At 41.2% G+C, this 17,302-nt stretch overlaps 1 protein-coding gene across 1 annotated transcript; it reads left to right on the top strand.

Annotated features, from left to right (window-relative positions):
- Positions 1-5,886: 5,886 nt before the first annotated feature.
- Positions 5,887-13,913, top strand: oat (ornithine aminotransferase). Its single transcript, XM_034107419.2, has 10 exons — positions 5,887-6,028; positions 7,299-7,530; positions 7,677-7,901; positions 8,000-8,095; positions 8,393-8,520; positions 9,581-9,703; positions 10,692-10,820; positions 10,969-11,082; positions 11,594-11,738; positions 12,164-13,913. Exons 2-10 carry the CDS (start codon positions 7,326-7,328, stop codon positions 12,322-12,324), a joined length of 1,326 nt encoding a protein of 441 aa, XP_033963310.1. The 5' UTR covers positions 5,887-6,028; positions 7,299-7,325; the 3' UTR covers positions 12,325-13,913.
- Positions 13,914-17,302: the final 3,389 nt, after the last annotated feature.

Genomic DNA, 17,302 nt, shown 5'->3' on the forward strand with positions numbered 1-17,302 from the left:
GGACTTATCTCAGCCAATGACAGCTCTGCATGCATCCCCTGGATATTATTTTAGAAACTGCTCTCATCGCAACGCGATGTTTACAGAGAGAACAGCTGTGAGGTCCGTGCAGAAAGCAGAGCAGTGTGTAAAATATATATCACTCAGTATAACAGGCCTACTCTCTTTATTTGCTTTAGTTTAGTAGATATCTACAAAGAGTCCATATTTTTCTAAGAACATTTAGTGCTTCACAATAAAATACACAACGGCTGTTGCCTGATTATGCTTTAGGAGCTGTAGGTGTTTTCATTTCATTTCAAACCTTTATTTAACCAGATTGGTCCCATTGAGATCATAGATCTCTTTTTCAAGGGAGACCTGCAGCATATAGGTCCCACATGAAACATGAAACAATAAGGACATTATACATTATATTTACAGGATACATAGTTATAGACATTTACAAGTGCCCATTGTATCAGCAAGCATTTCATTTACCCTAGCTTTAAAAACATGCAGAGGAATGAGATGCTCAGTTTCAATTCTTGCTGAAGATTGTTCCAAGCATGTGTGTGGTAGGCCTATAGTGTCGGTGCGTGTGGTACAGTGTGTAGGTGCGTGTGGTACAGTGTGTAGGTGTGTGTTGTACTGTGTGTAGGTGCGGCGGACAGACGGGTCTCAGTTGGTTTGATGTCCTTACTTTTAGTACTTGCAAATACAACTTTTGGCCCGTAATTTCAATTCCCCATTTCAGCGACCAGAGAGAGGGGGGGGGGGGGGGGGATATATCCAGTCTCTGATTGTGTTACGTTATTATGAGAGTGCTCTCATACTTTAAATTGCTTATATTTATATAAATATATGTGTGTCTGTGTGTCCGCATCTGTAGCCTGGTATTGCCTCATTATACCGCACTCTCAATGAACTCAAAGTAAATATGTGGGGGAACAATGTTCAGCTGATCTAACAGAGATTATAAAATATGACGAAACACTCGACAGCTGATGCAGCTGTTGTCACGTAATAATGAACGGACGTCGCTTTAATATGACCGCTCAGAGGAGAGGAGTTCTCATTTCTTTAAACGTCTGCTGCTTCCCCTCCTCTCTCCTCGGTTCCCCTCCTCGGTCCTCCGCTCGCATCTCCTGTGGGCGGGTCTAAGTATCGAGGAGGGGAGTCGAGGAGGGGAGTCGAGGAGGGGAAATTTGAGTATTGAGAAGCCTCTAATTTGTCCGACTTGCTCTGGAGGCTCGCCCACATGAGACTTTGAAATCTCGCGGGACAAAGACGCCCGCAGCCTTGAGAGCGAGGCGAGGCGAGTTGGCGCAGTTGCTCTCCACGAGCTGCGGAAGCGAAATGCTTGATGGGAAACGGCTCGCTGGTATCTCGAGCTGAGCGCTCATTGGTGGTTTTTACCACGTGCTGCTGATGAAACTCTCCAATTGGCTGGCAAAAGTTTATTGTTGTTTTGTGTCAGTTTTACGTCGCCACATCCATTCCCATTTTTCATCATTGTTCCACAATGTTTATCATCATGAAATTAATATCTATATATTTTATACTATACTGCTTACCGTTTTCATACTTTATATATCTTAGCATATTCATACACACTGTTCATACTGCTCACAGGCTGATATCTAGTGTATTCATGCACTGTTTATTCATCATTCAATTCATTCTATATGTTATTCTGTAGATTGTGTACATTACTTTCCACTTCACTGCTTGTTGCACCTGGTTAGAAGCTAAACTGCATTTCGTTGTCTCAGTACCTGTAATATGTGCAATAACAATAAAGTTTCTCTTTAAGTTAAACCAAATCATTAAAATAAAATCTATTGTAATGTAATGATTTGGTTTAACCTTATTTATTGAATACATCATTTAAAATGGCAAGATTAAATCAAATTACATCCATGTTGTACACATCATAAAGCTTAAAGTGGCAGCTAAAGAATTAACACAGCAGCAGGTCTGTTCAATTCATGCTCATGAAGCTTCATGTGTGCGGATCATCATGTCATTCTCCATACAATACATGTGGGATTTCTATTGCATCCACTTCATCTGCAACGAAAAACACCAACGCAATTTCCGCCATTGCAAACTCAGCCAGTCAAGCCGACTCCGAGTCCGAGCTGTCCGACTTAAGACGAGCTTTTTGACACCTCCCCCGGCTGCGATCGGCTACTCTCGTCTACTTTCGAGGCGAGCCGCAATGTGTCTCAAACAAGCCTAATGTGAACTCATATGGTAACAATTAATATTAATGTATCCGTATTTATGATACTTACAGACACAGTGAGTCCCTAAAATATGCTGCAGTGAAATTAGCTCTTTTTTAGTTATTATAATTGATACCGCGGCTGTGAATGTATTTTTAAGGTTCTGTTTTAGGACCACTTTTATTCTCCATATATATTAACAGCGTATAGGTGATAATGTGGAGGAAGCTACTTTACATTTTTATGCGGATGATACTGTGATGTATTGTGCAGGTCCCACCATTAAGGAGGCTGTTGTTAAATTACAGGCTGTTTTTAACACTATTCAGACTCAGTTCTCTGAATTAAAGCTTCTTTTAAATGTGGATAAAACCAAGGTAATGCTCTTTTCAAAAGCAAAAAAGACACCAGAGCCTGTTTTAGATATTGTAACTACGCAAGGAACAAAACTTGAAGTTGTTGCCTGTTACAAATACCTTGGTATCTGGCTTGATGATTGTCTCTCTTTTAAACTTCATGTCAATAACCTGCTAAAAAAACTGAGGGTTAGGCTAGGTTTATTCTACAGGAACAAGTCCTGCTTCTCGCTTGAGGCCAGGAAAAGGCTAGTCACTGTGACCTTTGTACCTGTGCTGGACTATGGGGATCTGGTCTATATGAATGCACCTGCCAATTGCCTGGTCAAGTTAGATGCTGCGTATCACAGTGCACTAAGATTTGTGACAAACTGTAAAGCATTAACCCATCACTGTACCCTGTATGCAAGGGCTGGTTTGCTTTCACTAACTGTACGGAGGCTCAGTCACTGGTACATTTTTATATACAAAGCCATGCTAGGGAAACTTCCATCTTATATATGCTCCCTGATCTCATGGAAAATTGTAAGTGGCTACTGCCTGAGATCGAATGCTGTGGTTTTATTAAATGTGCCAACTGCTAGGACTGTCTTAGGGAAGACAGCTTTTAGATGCGCAGCTCCTCTGTCTTGGAATAGTCTTCAAATTAAATGGAAACTGAACAATCTGGTGCCACTAAATGTTTTTAAAGCTCGGTTGGATGCTACTCAATCAGAAGCTATTGGTACCTGTTTATGTGGATAATTATGTAAATGATGCTGGATGATGTCCTTTTGTTGTTCTGTTTATGCTTTTATGTTTCATGTGGAACTACTTGAACAGGTCTCCCTTGGAAAAGAGATCAATGATCTCAATGGGATTTTATCTGTATAAATAAAGGTTTGAAATTAAATTGAAATTAAATGACTGGACGATGCAGTGTCACTGGTTTAATTGGTGATGAGTGTGATTGATTATTATTGCTGCAAATGTTTCGGGGGGGTAGTTTTGATTGATCGATGCAATCGTTGGGAAAGTTGCAACATAGTGGGCGGGTCCTCTGACGCACGAAGCGTTGCCAGGTCTCCAGTCAGCAGCCAGAGAGCCAGGCTGCAGTCGGATAGTTTAAAGATCAGCTCCTAAATTCTAACCCTATCGTCTATTCCTTGACCTCTGAGTGAAACGTCACGGGGTTAAGGGATAGTGGATAGGATAATTCAAAAGGACTTAGGAGAAGAGACTGCGGTACTTTAGAGAATCCGAATGCACTTTCACTATCCGACGTGTTTATGATGCGCCAGCGGACGTCATTGTGTGCGTCTGCTGCTGTGGGGAAACTATGGAAACCACAGTTTTCTATAGCGGACTACAACATGGATGTTTAATAAGAACGAGGGACTACTGTGAACTCATCTAGAGACTCTGCACCGTGCTCTGATGCTGCTGCTTTGCTTTATGAACGTGGACAACAGAGAAACATATTCTTCAGGACCAAAGTTGGAATTGAAATACAAAAGGAAAGTGACATTTATGCTCGTCACCCTCTCCCTCCGGTCCACATTAATACAAATGATCCCAATACGTATGATTGTATGAACTAAAGATCTTAAAATCAATACAGATGTATTTATTATAAACGTTAGTCCTTAACATCTATCACTGTATATCACCATTCAAACATCTTTTTAAAAGTTGAACAAACCCCACACAGCTCAGTAAAGACTGAAATGTTGACTTTATTTGATAACTTCAGTGAAAACTAACGTTCATATTTCTCTTTTTGATTATAATACTGATGAACGTTCAAAACAAAGCACTTTGGCAACTTACCACCTATGTTTTAAAAAGCTTAATAAGCACCGTAACTTTCATGATATAATTTCTCGGTCATAATCGGTTGTTTCCGTGAACGGCCGACTGTTGAGTGACGGCAAATGCTGCGGCTGCAAGGCATTGTGGGGCAGCATTTTCGCTTCTCCTGTCGGTTAGGGAGGTCCAGTGGTTCCTAAGCTAAAGGAGGTTATAAAGGAAGTTTGAAACCTCCTTTCCTATCATTCTCATCATTCTAGAGAATTCGAACGGCACTTATCATGGCTGCCACTGAGGGACTTCCGGGTCATTTCACTCCTTTAGGAAGGTTCCTAAGCTAAATGGACTATTCGACTTCAGCCCTAGTGTTTCCAACTTGGCGACTTTGTCGATACATTTGGCGGCTTTCTAGGGACTTTTCTGGTGTTTGGAGACTCACGTATTGTTCAGCAATCAGCAGTGAACGAGCTGCGGGCAGTGTCGCCAACTTGGCGACTTTGTCGTTAAATGCGGCGGCTTTCCAAACCCTCCGGCTACTTATTTTTGTCAAAAGCGACTAACGACTGATCTAACGACTTGTAATGGTGTTATTAGGGACTTTTCTGGTGTTTGGAGACTCACGTATTGTTCTGCAGTTAACGAGCTGCCGTGAGCCCCTCAGCCCTCCCATAGTACTCACAGGTGTGCAGACTCACAGTTGCCTCCCGCAGCAACTCAGCTGCAGTCAGAGCAGAGAGGAGACAGCCACACTCTCCCGCGTCTCAACAGCTTCAGTCACTTAATCACCTCGTCCACTGTGTGTGTGCCTCTCTGTGACAAGCTAAACGTCCACGTAGGTCATCATGTCACAGTCTAAACTGTATTCACAAAAGTACAGAAAGGAGTGGGAATCAAACCCTGAGTTTAAAGGATGGTTGAAGCCATTTATTGGAGATGACACACGGGCATACCATACTGCCTTTATTGTAAGGGAGATTTCTACTTAAAACTACTAAAACTATTTATACTTTTTCTAATATAGACATTTCTGATCTACTGTCGTCTGGATTTACTCTGGTGGTTTCAAGTGTTGATCCTTGAAGGGGGTGGAACGTTTTTTTACCGTGATTACATGATATGCAAATTAGGCGATGGCGTCATTTAGCGAGTTATGGCGACTTTCCCGACAGCCAATCAATAGAGTCTGGCTGCAGACTGCAGCAAGGAGGCGGATCGTATAGGGGCGGATCCCTTTCCCTTTCGGAGCCGGCTCTTCTTGGTGAGCCGAGCCAAATGATCCGACTCACCAAGAAAAGCCGGAATTCCTATCACTAGAACGAATGAATTCTTCTGCGAGGATTTATAAAAACAGCTGGAATCCCTTAAGTTGCATTACTGCCACCTACAGTATGTATTTCTGCTGAGTGTCATTATTATATTGGATAAAAAAAGTTAGGAAACGCCCCTATACGATCCGCCCCTATACGATACGCCTCCTTGCTGCGGTCTGCAGCCAGACCCATCTCCAGCCAATAGCTACTTTCCTTACTATGGAGTTGGCAACACTGCAGAGAGCCAGGCAGAGGCACATCATAATCCGCACCGGTCCGGAACCAACCATCTGCTTCATCCACCGGACAACACAGGCATCACTCGCGATTCAAGAGTGTTTTATCTTCGCTTGACTTCTTTCTGGTACCGTTTCACTTCCATTTATGTCTCCTCTCTGCTAACCTTTCTTGGTATTTCATTCCTGGCATCAGGAAATTGCAGGCTAACGTTAGCTAGCTACTCGGTTTCTAAATAACGGACGTGAAGCACCTGTGTCTGGTTAGCTTCTATCAGAGAAACATTTGTTATCCACAAAGCCGTTGGGTGTCACGTTGAATTTCAGATTATTCTGCATGTTAACATAATATAATAGTACATTGGGCAGTGCTGGTTTCTGGGAGCTGCTTCAAGGGTATCAGTTAATAGAAACTCATACTCGTGGTCTTTATATAGCTCTTACGTAACGTTAATGTGTGTGGATGTATGGAGGAGGCAGCAGCTTAGGAACCAATCATATCCGAAGACCAGAGGGGGGTCTGACTCTGTACAGTCTACAAACTGTCCTTGTGGCACAGGCCAGGTGCTGTCTGTTTGCTCTGTTTATTTATTCACATTCCAAGGTTATTGATCATCCAGAGCCAAGTCATCCTCACTGTTAGCCATTGGCTATGTTTCAACTCCTTTCTAGTCAGTGTTGCAATTTATGTCACTGCATGATGTAAAAGTTGGAAAAGTGGGTTTGGCTTCAGGGAATTAAACTTGCCTATGTATGTTCCCATCTAACTTAAATGCCAAAATCATTAGTGAAAGATGGTGTGATAATCTCACAAGCACTCAGTGCCAACACATTATGAAGACCACATTCTGATTGATACATTTGGAAAGTAGCATTCCATAAATGATCAGAAGCAAGGGAACAGATAACCACGAATGGAAGTTTCATAAACTATGATAGCGACCAAATAGAAAAGACAGGAACATCCAAGTTGAGTTTCCGTGCTGCTTTAGGTTAATCTTTTGTCAACCCACATCCATCAAAAGTATGTTCATCCCCTATTGTGTTGCGATGAAAGAGATTTGTTGATCAGCAGATCTGCCAAGCCATGTTTTTGTAGCAACGGTGTGTGTTTTTTGTAGAGGCACTTCTTTGTTTTGTGCTGTTTAATTCAGGGTAAGAGCATCACTGCCAATGATGGGATTAACATGTATATTTAAAAGTCTGGTTATACAGGTTTAGAGCTTCATCTTTGCTTAGTATTACCATAGTTTCCAATGAATCAACTAAATGTTTATCAATTATTGTTTGCTGTTCGAGTACTGCTTCGAACAGAGCAACTCTATTTGTTATCATAAATTCAGCACTGATGCAATCTAAATAGTTTTTTCTTGTTGTTGTACTTGCTTTTTATTATAGACTTTGCAGCATACAACCACAAAGGGAATGATTCTCCACCTCAGCCGCAACCTGAGCCGTGTCGCCCCCGTTCTGAGTCGAAGTGTCCACTCTGGCACACGTCCTGCCTCCACTGCCGCGTCCAAACTCAAATTTGACCGCCAGCTAACTTCCGAGGACATCTACACACGAGAGGACAAGTATGGAGCGCACAACTACCACCCCTTGCCTGTGGCCTTAGAGAGGGGGAAGGGTGAGTCAAGAGCGTCGTATGACAACTAAATAAAAAAAATGGTTAATAGAAAAGCACAGCATTTGTGTTGCCCGTAGGCTCTGGTCATCTGTCTCAACATGCTTAACATCACTTGTTAATCATCAACCTGATTTTCTTTACTCCAGGTATCTATGTGTGGGATGTGGATGGCAACCGGTATTATGACTTCCTGAGTGCTTACAGTGCAGTGAACCAGGGCCACTGCCACCCAAAGATCATTGCTGCGCTCAATGCTCAGGCCTCCAAACTCACTCTGACTTCCAGAGCCTTCTACAACAATGTGCTGGGAGCCTACGAGGAGTACGTCACAGGCTTGTTTGGCTATGACAAAGTGTTACCCATGAATACAGGTACAGTCAGAAAACGCCTAAGGATAATTGTATGAAACACCTTAAGAGGTTATTACAGTATGAGTATTGACATTATTATTATTTTTTGTTACATTTAGGGGTTGAAGGTGGTGAGACGGCCTGCAAGCTTGCCCGCAAGTGGGCTTACACTGTGAAGGGGGTTCCCAAAAACCAGGCCAAAATAGTTTTTGCTGGTAAGTAACCCATATGTCTCAATAGACTAGTTATAGGAACAGTTATGGAGTCCAATACTTCTAAAACTTAAGCTGTCAGAGAATATTTTTCAGAAGTAAATGACAACCTCACGGTAACACTCTGAATCACATTGTACATTTAGATACCGAGTTAAATGTTATACAAATACACATTTTTTTACAGTGATCCTTTACATTTAGGATAATACCACAATACATTACCAACTCAGCCTTAATCCGATGTAAACTAAGAGCAGCAGGATGAATATTCCATCTCATTTACTCCGTGTTTGTTAGATGGAAACTTCTGGGGCCGCACCATGGCGGCCATCTCCAGCTCTACAGACCCCAGCAGTTATGAAGGCTTTGGTCCCTTCATGCCAGGCTTTGAAATCATCCCTTACAACAACATCCCAGAACTGGAGGTATCGGTTTTGATGCAATCTGCATACCGCACAGTCGCTTTAGTTTCTGTTTGAATATCATTGTTAAACACAGTGTCAGTTCAGTGGAATGACCTGTGAGAGTTTCACGCTCTCACAAGCAGCTTATTTGTGAAAAAGTGTCAACCACAGCTGTCAAGTGCCTTGTAAAACGCTTAAATTAAAGGGTGAGGTTTCAGCCACAGCAAACCAGACTCACCAGATTCTGGACTCTCTTTAAACAACGTACCTAACTAACTACAAGAAAAGTTCACCTGCAAGATCATTGGTTAACTTTTATTACTGGCATTAAAGAGGAAACACTGACGTTAGAGGCAGCAAATGTTTCCTTGTGCTTATTTTCACTGTTCATGTTTCTGCTGGGTGGATCCCAATAGCTGCCCACTGCTCCTAGTACTAGACTCCTGGTCTAGGATGGGTTCAAAGCAGAGAACACATTTTACTGTGTGCTGTATGCTCTGCATGTGTAACCATTAAAGAGGGTTTCATCCCTCCGATTCTATTCTATTCTATTGCACGGCATTCACAATGTTTTCCTGGCTAAGACTAACCTGGAGGAACAAAAATAACCCAGAGAGAATGTCTTATTTTAATCAATGCATCTTTCCAACTCATTTTCAGGTGTATAGTCATCCGCCCCAAGCATTATCACTTGAGGGAATTTTTAAGAAATTGCCCAGCTGCCTCTGGAGTCACAAAAAGGCTTCATAAAAAACATGCATGCATTTTTTTTTTATATATATATATTCTGCAAACAGACTTTGATGTGGACATTTGGCGGTCCACTTTTAAGGTAAAAAAAAAAGTTTAATTCTTAAACTTCCTCAGAACAAGCAGACATGAATCCTTCACTATGTAAACAAAGGGGTCCAATCACCTTTTGCAGTTGCATATTTCTACACATATGTTATCTTTGAAGCTTTTGCTTTTCCATGTTAACATAGGAACCCTAAGGATTGACTAAAGCGGCTCGTATTTATTGAAAGGGCTACCTATGGTAACAGAAAGAAATGTCTAGTTTTTTGTTTGTTTTTTACTCCAGAAAGCTCTTCAGGACCCAAATGTTGCTGCGTTCATGGTGGAGCCCATCCAGGGGGAGGCTGGTGTGGTGGTGCCAGACAAGGGCTACCTGACCGCAGTCAGAGAACTTTGCACCAAATACAATGTGAGTCACACAAAAATAATGAAAATGCAAAAAAGATCTTCCATCTACTTCCTGGACTGAGGTTGTACAGCACACCAATCTAGGAACAAGATTTTGTAGTTTGTTTTTTGCATGTTTAATAACCACATGCACAGCTTTTAGGGCATGGTATTTTCCTAAAAATGGAAAAAATATATTTTGTAATTATGAATGTCTCCTCTTAGGAGTTCAAAGACATGAAGCACAAACTCTCCTCCTTAACAGGAGATTAATTGAGGGAAAACTGCAGTCTGCGCTTCATTTTTGCCCTTTATGTATTTTGTTATCTTGTACAAACTTAAGTAGAGAAGAGTTCCAGGTGACCTGTTTTCACAAGAAAAGTCATTTAATTCAAGTTGAGAGCAGCAAAGTTCAATTGTGCCAAAAATAACACAGGTTTATTTTGCTCAGCTAATGAACGTTAGTAGATCTGCCATTTTTTGCAACCATGGGGTAATCTATTTTGTGTTTTTGATTTCAGTACACATTTTCAAATATGATATCCATACACCTGAAGAATTCCATTGTTCACATCAAATAAACATAAAGTCACTAAAGAAGTGCCTTGCCCCCATGGTTTACTTGCTTTGTTTTGATTAGTTTTTGTATTCCTAAATGCCAATTGGATCATGATTAAGTTATTGGATCCCATAGACACTGAACAATTGAGCCAAATTATCCCAATACATAAAAAAGGTCTCATGGCACTATAGTTTCTGACTCTGAAGTCGGGAAAACTGTAACATTCCCCAAAACTATTGTATCTCTACTTTGTCTTGATTTCACTTTCATTCCCCCAATCTCCCCTAGTTAGAGCCCCCTGGGGCTAAACTGGTTAAAAAAATAATCTAGCTCCATCAGTTATTATTACACATTGTAAGTGAAGGAATCTACGGGTCACACCAAGACACCGAGCGCTGTAGCAACCTGCTGTGAAAATGACCATTAAAGTCCTCTTATGTTTGTGCAGGTGCTGTGGATCGATGACGAGGTGCAGACGGGCTTGGCGAGGACCGGCCGGCGCCTGGCTGTGGACCACGAGGAGGTCCGCCCAGATATCGTGGTCCTGGGCAAAGCTCTTTCTGGAGGAGTTTACCCTGTAAGCACTTTATCAAGTTATCAACATCCCTATTTCAGATTTATTTTGCAATTATTCCAGAGTCCAGTTATTTTGGACAAGATTATGAATCAGATTAGTTATGTAACTTTAACCTTTGATTGAACTGGTCTGTGTTTGTGTGCGTCAGGTTTCGGCTGTGCTGTGTGATGATGAGATCATGCTGACCATCAAGCCTGGAGAGCACGGGTCCACATATGGAGGAAACCCCGTGGCCTGTCAGGTCGCCATGGCTGCACTAGAGGTCAGTGTCCAAAATGTACTTGCCTGTCTACCCTCAAACAACCTCTATTGCTTTACACTATAATATGCAACATACCATAAAGTTAAAATAGTTGAAAGCTTCTACTGCTAAATGTTAAATAGAACAGCATTTATACAGCGCTTTTCCACTCTTTGCGACAGCTAAAGGAACTTTTACGTGTACAACAATCACCTGTTTGCTCACATGCTTCAGAGGCAAAGGCTGCCAGTGCCATACAGGCTGACGTCCAAGTTGAAACCTGCTCAGGGAGACTAACATTCACACACCATTGGGAGCTATTTTTGATAAGTGCCCAGTCTCTTGCGCAAGGATACTTTGACATGTTGACATTTCGACATGTTGACTGATGGGCTTGGGATCTAACCATCCACTGATTGGTGGACAACTGCTCCACCTCCTCAGCCAAAGCCGCCCCAGCTACCTCCATAGACTATTAAGCATCAGAAGAAAAGTACACATGTTACATTTTTGGAAATGATTCATTTTGCAGGTGCTTGAGGAGGAGAAGCTGGCAGAGAACTCTCAGAAGATGGGAGAGCTGCTGCGGAGCGAGCTGAGCAAACTGCCCAAAGACATTGTGACAACAGTCAGAGGGAAAGGCCTCCTCAACGCAGTCGTCATCAAAGAGACCAAAAGTAACAATCCTAACCCACACAATTTAAACTACTAGAGTTTGAGTCTAGTATACAAGTATGAAATTGCTGTCTATATGTACTGGAAATCAGCATCAAGACAACAATTTGTGATGTCATTCGGTCATGTTTTTAAAGGAAGGCTTGGTTGATTTTAATTAGTGTCTTGGATAACATTTTCTTGGAGTCTGGACTATACTGGGGCTATTTGCTATCCATCTCTAGGATGAACTGTTTTAAAAATACAAATTTAAAAAGTGAGATTCCCAACATATTTAAAAGTGAATTTGACTTTGGGGTGGATTTCTCCTTATTTACGGCACCTTCACACTTGCCATTCCTACAATGTCCTTTGTAAGACAATTGAAGTGTAAACAATGATTTGCAGCTTGCTTTATCTGACTTCCATATTTGAACACTTCCCACAGACTATAACGCCTGGGAGGTGTGCTTACGCCTTCGTGACAACGGACTGCTGGCCAAGCCCACGCACGGGGACATCATCCGCCTGGCCCCCCCCCTCATCATTAAAGAGGACGAGATGCACGAATGTATCGACATCATCCAGAGAACCATCTTGTCCTTCTGAACCACAACCCTCATTTCCACAATGCACAGACCACCTTCATGACGATAATCCTGTCAAATTGTTGCTTAACATTCAGTAGTTTCTTTTCATTTCAAATGTAGGGGGTCCTTTAAAGTATATTACTGTAGAAATACAGTAGAATGAGACTGTGTAGAGTGCTTCTAAAAAAAACTGCTGTAAAGAAAAGGTTCTGTAGGGCTGTCTTAGGTAAGATGGCAACACCAAAACCTTTTCATTTGAAAAAAAGAATCGTTGCCAGTGCAGTAGAAAGCTGGGAAGATTTTATTGGAATTTTGAGATGTACACTTTTCTTTATTTCGGTTAAGCCACTGTCACACTGTCCCGAAATTGACACTCGATGGACACACGATAAAGGAAATGTTCAAATACGGCTGTGATCGTAGCAACATCGGGCCATTCGTGAGGGCATCTAAGCCATCGTATGACCGCCGGTGGAGTTTCTCAGGCTCCGGCAGCAACTTCGTGAGCAGCAACTTCGTAAGGCACTCGTGAGGGCATCTTGTCAAATCGTGTCATCTTCATGTTATCATCGGTGCATTCACCCTCACTCTGATCGGGGCGAATGCCCGATGGCACCGATGATAACAAGATGCCCTCACGATGGCCTTACGAAGGGCAACATTGACACACAAATTCAACACGGAAATGAACCTTCGCAAGGTCCTTCGGCAATTTTTTGGCATGCCAAAGATTTTGCCACCGCTCACGAAGTTGCTGCCGGAGCCTGAGAAACTCCACCGGTGGTCATACGATGGCTTAAGATGCCCTCACGAATGGCCCGATGTTGCTACGATCACAGCCGAATTTGAACATTTCCTTTATCGTGTGTCCATCGGGTTGTTTTATTGCACAACAAAATCATTTAAACATATTATGTAAATAACAAAATTTGTGTTCTGTGAAACTAAAAAGGATATAATATATTATTTTCAAGGACAGTTGACAGGAAGTTGTTGTTGTTGTTGTTATGGAAACAACATTACGGAGAAAACGTAATATTTTCTATATATAAAGACGGATAAAGTAAAGAACAAAGTCTGAATATATCAGTACAGTATCATAGTACTTTAACATAATTGTTTTTGGTACTTTCATTGCAGTTGTATGGCTTAAATGTAATGTAAATGTTGCCTTCGTGTGTGGTTCGGGGCCATCTTTGTGCGAAATTCCATATTCATGTGTCCATCGGGTGTCAATTTCGGGACAGTGTGACAGGGGCTTTAAGTCTGACTGTTCAGTGCAGGACTTGAAAGAACTTACATATTGGGCCAGCTATACTCTCAACACCAGGGTTTCCGCACATTTAATTTCTTGAAATGCATGGAATATTTCCAGATTCCGAATCTTTAAAAGATAGGTCAGAATTATAGTGCAATTAAGTTGTATTCTTGGAGAATCTTTCATTAAGTTTTAATCCACAATCCCATGTATCTGTACGTTGTTAACAATTAACTTTTGGATGAATGTTTTATCTGTTACAAAACAATGTAAATGTTTGTCTTCTCAAGGGCAATATCGCCTCAAGTTTTTGCATAATCCAGTGAGCCTCAAATAAATGATTGCAGTTATATTCCCTGTCCTGCTTTTTGTGTAAAAATAATTCAGAGGCCTGTTTCAGGAAGAACGTTCAGAGTTTCCAGTTAGCTAAAAATCAGCACATTGACTCAGAAAAGGGATCGAGATCAAAGCTGAAGCAGCTCTTTTTACACCCAACCGTCACATATTTGAAGGGATTTTAAACAAGTCATTTAACCACAATAACGAGTTGACATTATTCACCCAACACCGCAAAGCATACAGATCATTTCAAATGTCAAGGTAAAAACAGGCATATTGTGAAATGACTAGAAGTAACACTAGATGGTGCTGTGCCTTTACCGAATGAAAATGAGTTCTCAGATGAAGTGAATACCCTTATATGGCAGGTGTTGAACACAAAGCTTCAAATAAAAGGAAATGCACAGATAGTCAAGACTTACTCACATCAAGGTATGAAGTCCCAGAATAACACGGTTGAACCTTAAAAGCCACAACCTGGATGTTCAGTCCTTCAGCCCGTCACCCAATCCTCCAGACCAGCGCTACACGGGGACCTCCACTGACAGAGATTTGACATATTTGACACTTTTTGTTCCCTGAAGATGAGCTGGATGTTGCGGCAACAACCTCTGGTTGGCTCCAGAGACAGTTGAAGGCTCTCTGCCCCCCGAGTGCTGACCTTCAGGCAGCATAAATCCTGCTGCTCACACCGCATCACTTATCATTTCACAACAACAATAATATAAACAGCAACAGTAGTGGATTTACTAATGCAATACGGATCTGACGGGTGTTATCTGAGGAAGATTTAATCTCCAATATATATATGCTGGTGCGAATACAATTTGACCTTTATGTAGGTTGAATGGAGAGCGGCAGATAAACAACTTTGTACTTGCTTTCCATTCTCTGTTTATTCAGAACCAGGTGGGTTGGCAGATACGCGACAGACGGCCAATATTTCATTTTTAAACAGATGTACATACATGGAAACATATTGCATGCTGTTATGGAGCAATGAAATCCACTATAATTAGCTTAATGCGTTGCCCTTTTAATGGCGTACTTCTAGCAAACTCCTCTTGAAAGGCTTTCCATTGAGTGCAAATATTTTGTATTTGATTTATCCGGGGAAGGGTGGAATGTTTACACTTACTTGCTTTTCCCCCGGTCTTTTAAACCACAACTCATGGTCTTTCTCATCTGTTATCATGTCACTGAAGTTTTGGAACAAACTACTGCTGATAAGGATCGTTTGATGCGATTGATGGCTCATGAAACAGCAATCTGCACTACATTTTCCCCTTTAAGAACTGTACTGAAGTTATAAGAAACATATCATCAGAGGTGGGAAGTAGTGGAGTACAAATACTTTGTTACTGTACTTAAGTAAGTTTTTCTGGTATCAGTACTTTACTCCACTACTTATTTTTCTGACGACTCTTTACTTTTACTTCTTACATTTTGAATACTATAATACCTACTTTCTACTTCTTACATTTTCAAAACAGGCTCGTTACTTTAGTTTTAATCTGTGTTTGGTGGCGTGAGTCATTGCGTGCCTATCGATCTGTGTATCCATCATTTCCTGGTCTTCTCTAAAGAAGAGGGACCAATGAAAACTGTAATTTTGCCATTGTTCAGCATAGAAACATTCATTAGCTAACAATGACATTATTGTTCTATTTATATAAAGTGAGGTCAGTTACTCTTTAAAACTGTTGGTAGTTATGGGTACATTTACTTGAGTAAAGAAGTATAGTCAGTAACACGAGTATCTGTACTACTTAGTAAAGGATGTGTGTACTCTTGCCATCTCTACATATGATTAGGAATAAATATAATTTCCACCACCGGTTACAAACTTTACTCATCTCTAACTTCCAGGCCAGCGACTAAAGATCAGAGTGTTGTTTCATCAGCTGCACTGTCAGAACAGCCCTTGTCTTTCAGGGCGAGAGTGCACCCAGCCTAGCATCCAGCACAGGTTATTATTTCATACGAAGTGCAGCTGAGAGACGAGTGTGGCCCAGAGCTTGCTTGTGAAATATGAGTGGAATCCAGCCTGGCAGGCGATGTGAGGGTTATCACCGGGTGACATCCAGCCATGCTCTTGGGCCCTGTGCATGCTTTGATCCTGCACTCCGCTGAGACCTGCATCCCACTCAGCTATTCTCACGATACGATACGATACGATACACGATATTCAGCTCACAATACGATACATATCACGATATTCAGCCAATGATACGATTCGATATAATTCGATACACTTATATCATTTTCTGAAAGATTTTAAAGGGACAGTGTGATTTTGGTGACATCTTGTGAGTGTTCCATTGACTTGGATTGAACTAATTCAACTGAAAACTGAAAGCATCACTTATACAATATATGGCTCTGACAGAGAGTCTACAACTTGCAAATGCTGGACAAAATGAATCAAAAGATGTGGTGAGAAAATTAGTTTCATTTATTGAAACAGTGCAAACTGTAGCTTACAAGCCTTTGAAACGTAAGTACATAAAGTGCAGTATCACAATGGACAATGGAGAATTAAAAGGTGCAGCAGGTGGCGGAACACGGGGGATTTGAATGGGACTTGTTAGAAATTAAAATCAATGTTCTGATGGCATAAAGTTCCTTAAACATACCGTCAGTTTAAATGCTGTTTTATACTGAAAAACCAGAAGTTCTCGTGCACAACCAGTTGTTAAGCTTTTATTCTGAAAATCCTTAATCTCCGGTTAGCATTTAGCATGTGGCTAATATACCATTTACTATAGAGGTGAATTTAGTAGCGATATGCAGGGGCGACGTAAGGGGGTGAAAAGTTAGGACGATTCTAAGGGCCCGTGACTGACAGGGGCCCCAAAAATTGTAGAACATTAAGAAAAAATGTTTAAGTAACCTTTCATCAATCATCAATAATTAACATTAATATAACATTATATTGATAAAATGTACTCACTAAACTTACGATTCATTTAACTTATTTTTGTTCGAAAAGTTCATTATCTAAAGCCTCTGTACACCCCCCTCTATTTACATGTAATGGTTTGGTCTCCAAACGCTGTGCAGCACCACATTTTCTAGCAGACTGAGAGCATGTGAGGCAGGGATGCGAGTACTTACGTGTGTACGATGTCTCCACGACTAACAAAGTCAGGCTTTCAAAAAAGAAAAAGAAAGGAGAGAAAGACAAGAGAGAGGGACTAAAGGGCGACAGTATGTCACCCAGTTTTGCTCTGATTTAGCACCACCATCAGGCCTTTCATTTCCATTTCCGTTTTGTTGTCCATTTACACTTTAATACCCGCTTATTTTGTAGTTGGTATGTATATTTAATTAAAAAATCTGCTGCTTATGTTATTTTTTTTATAGCATTTTATAAATGATAATATTGGTGTTAATGTTC

The sequence above is a fragment of the Pseudochaenichthys georgianus genome, chromosome 19 (assembly GCF_902827115.2).
Source record: "Pseudochaenichthys georgianus chromosome 19, fPseGeo1.2, whole genome shotgun sequence".
In the NCBI taxonomy this organism is placed as follows: Eukaryota; Metazoa; Chordata; class Actinopteri; order Perciformes; family Channichthyidae; genus Pseudochaenichthys; species Pseudochaenichthys georgianus.

Coding starts and splice junctions, on each gene's coding strand:
- oat (XM_034107419.2), top strand. CDS start 7,326: ATGATTCTCCACCTCAGCCGCAACCTGAGCCGTGTCGCCCCCGTTCTG. Junction 7,902..7,999: donor AGTGTTACCCATGAATACAG/GTACAGTCAGAA, acceptor TGTTACATTTAG/GGGTTGAAGGTGGTGAGACG. Junction 10,821..10,968: donor TTTCTGGAGGAGTTTACCCT/GTAAGCACTTTA, acceptor TGTGTGCGTCAG/GTTTCGGCTGTGCTGTGTGA.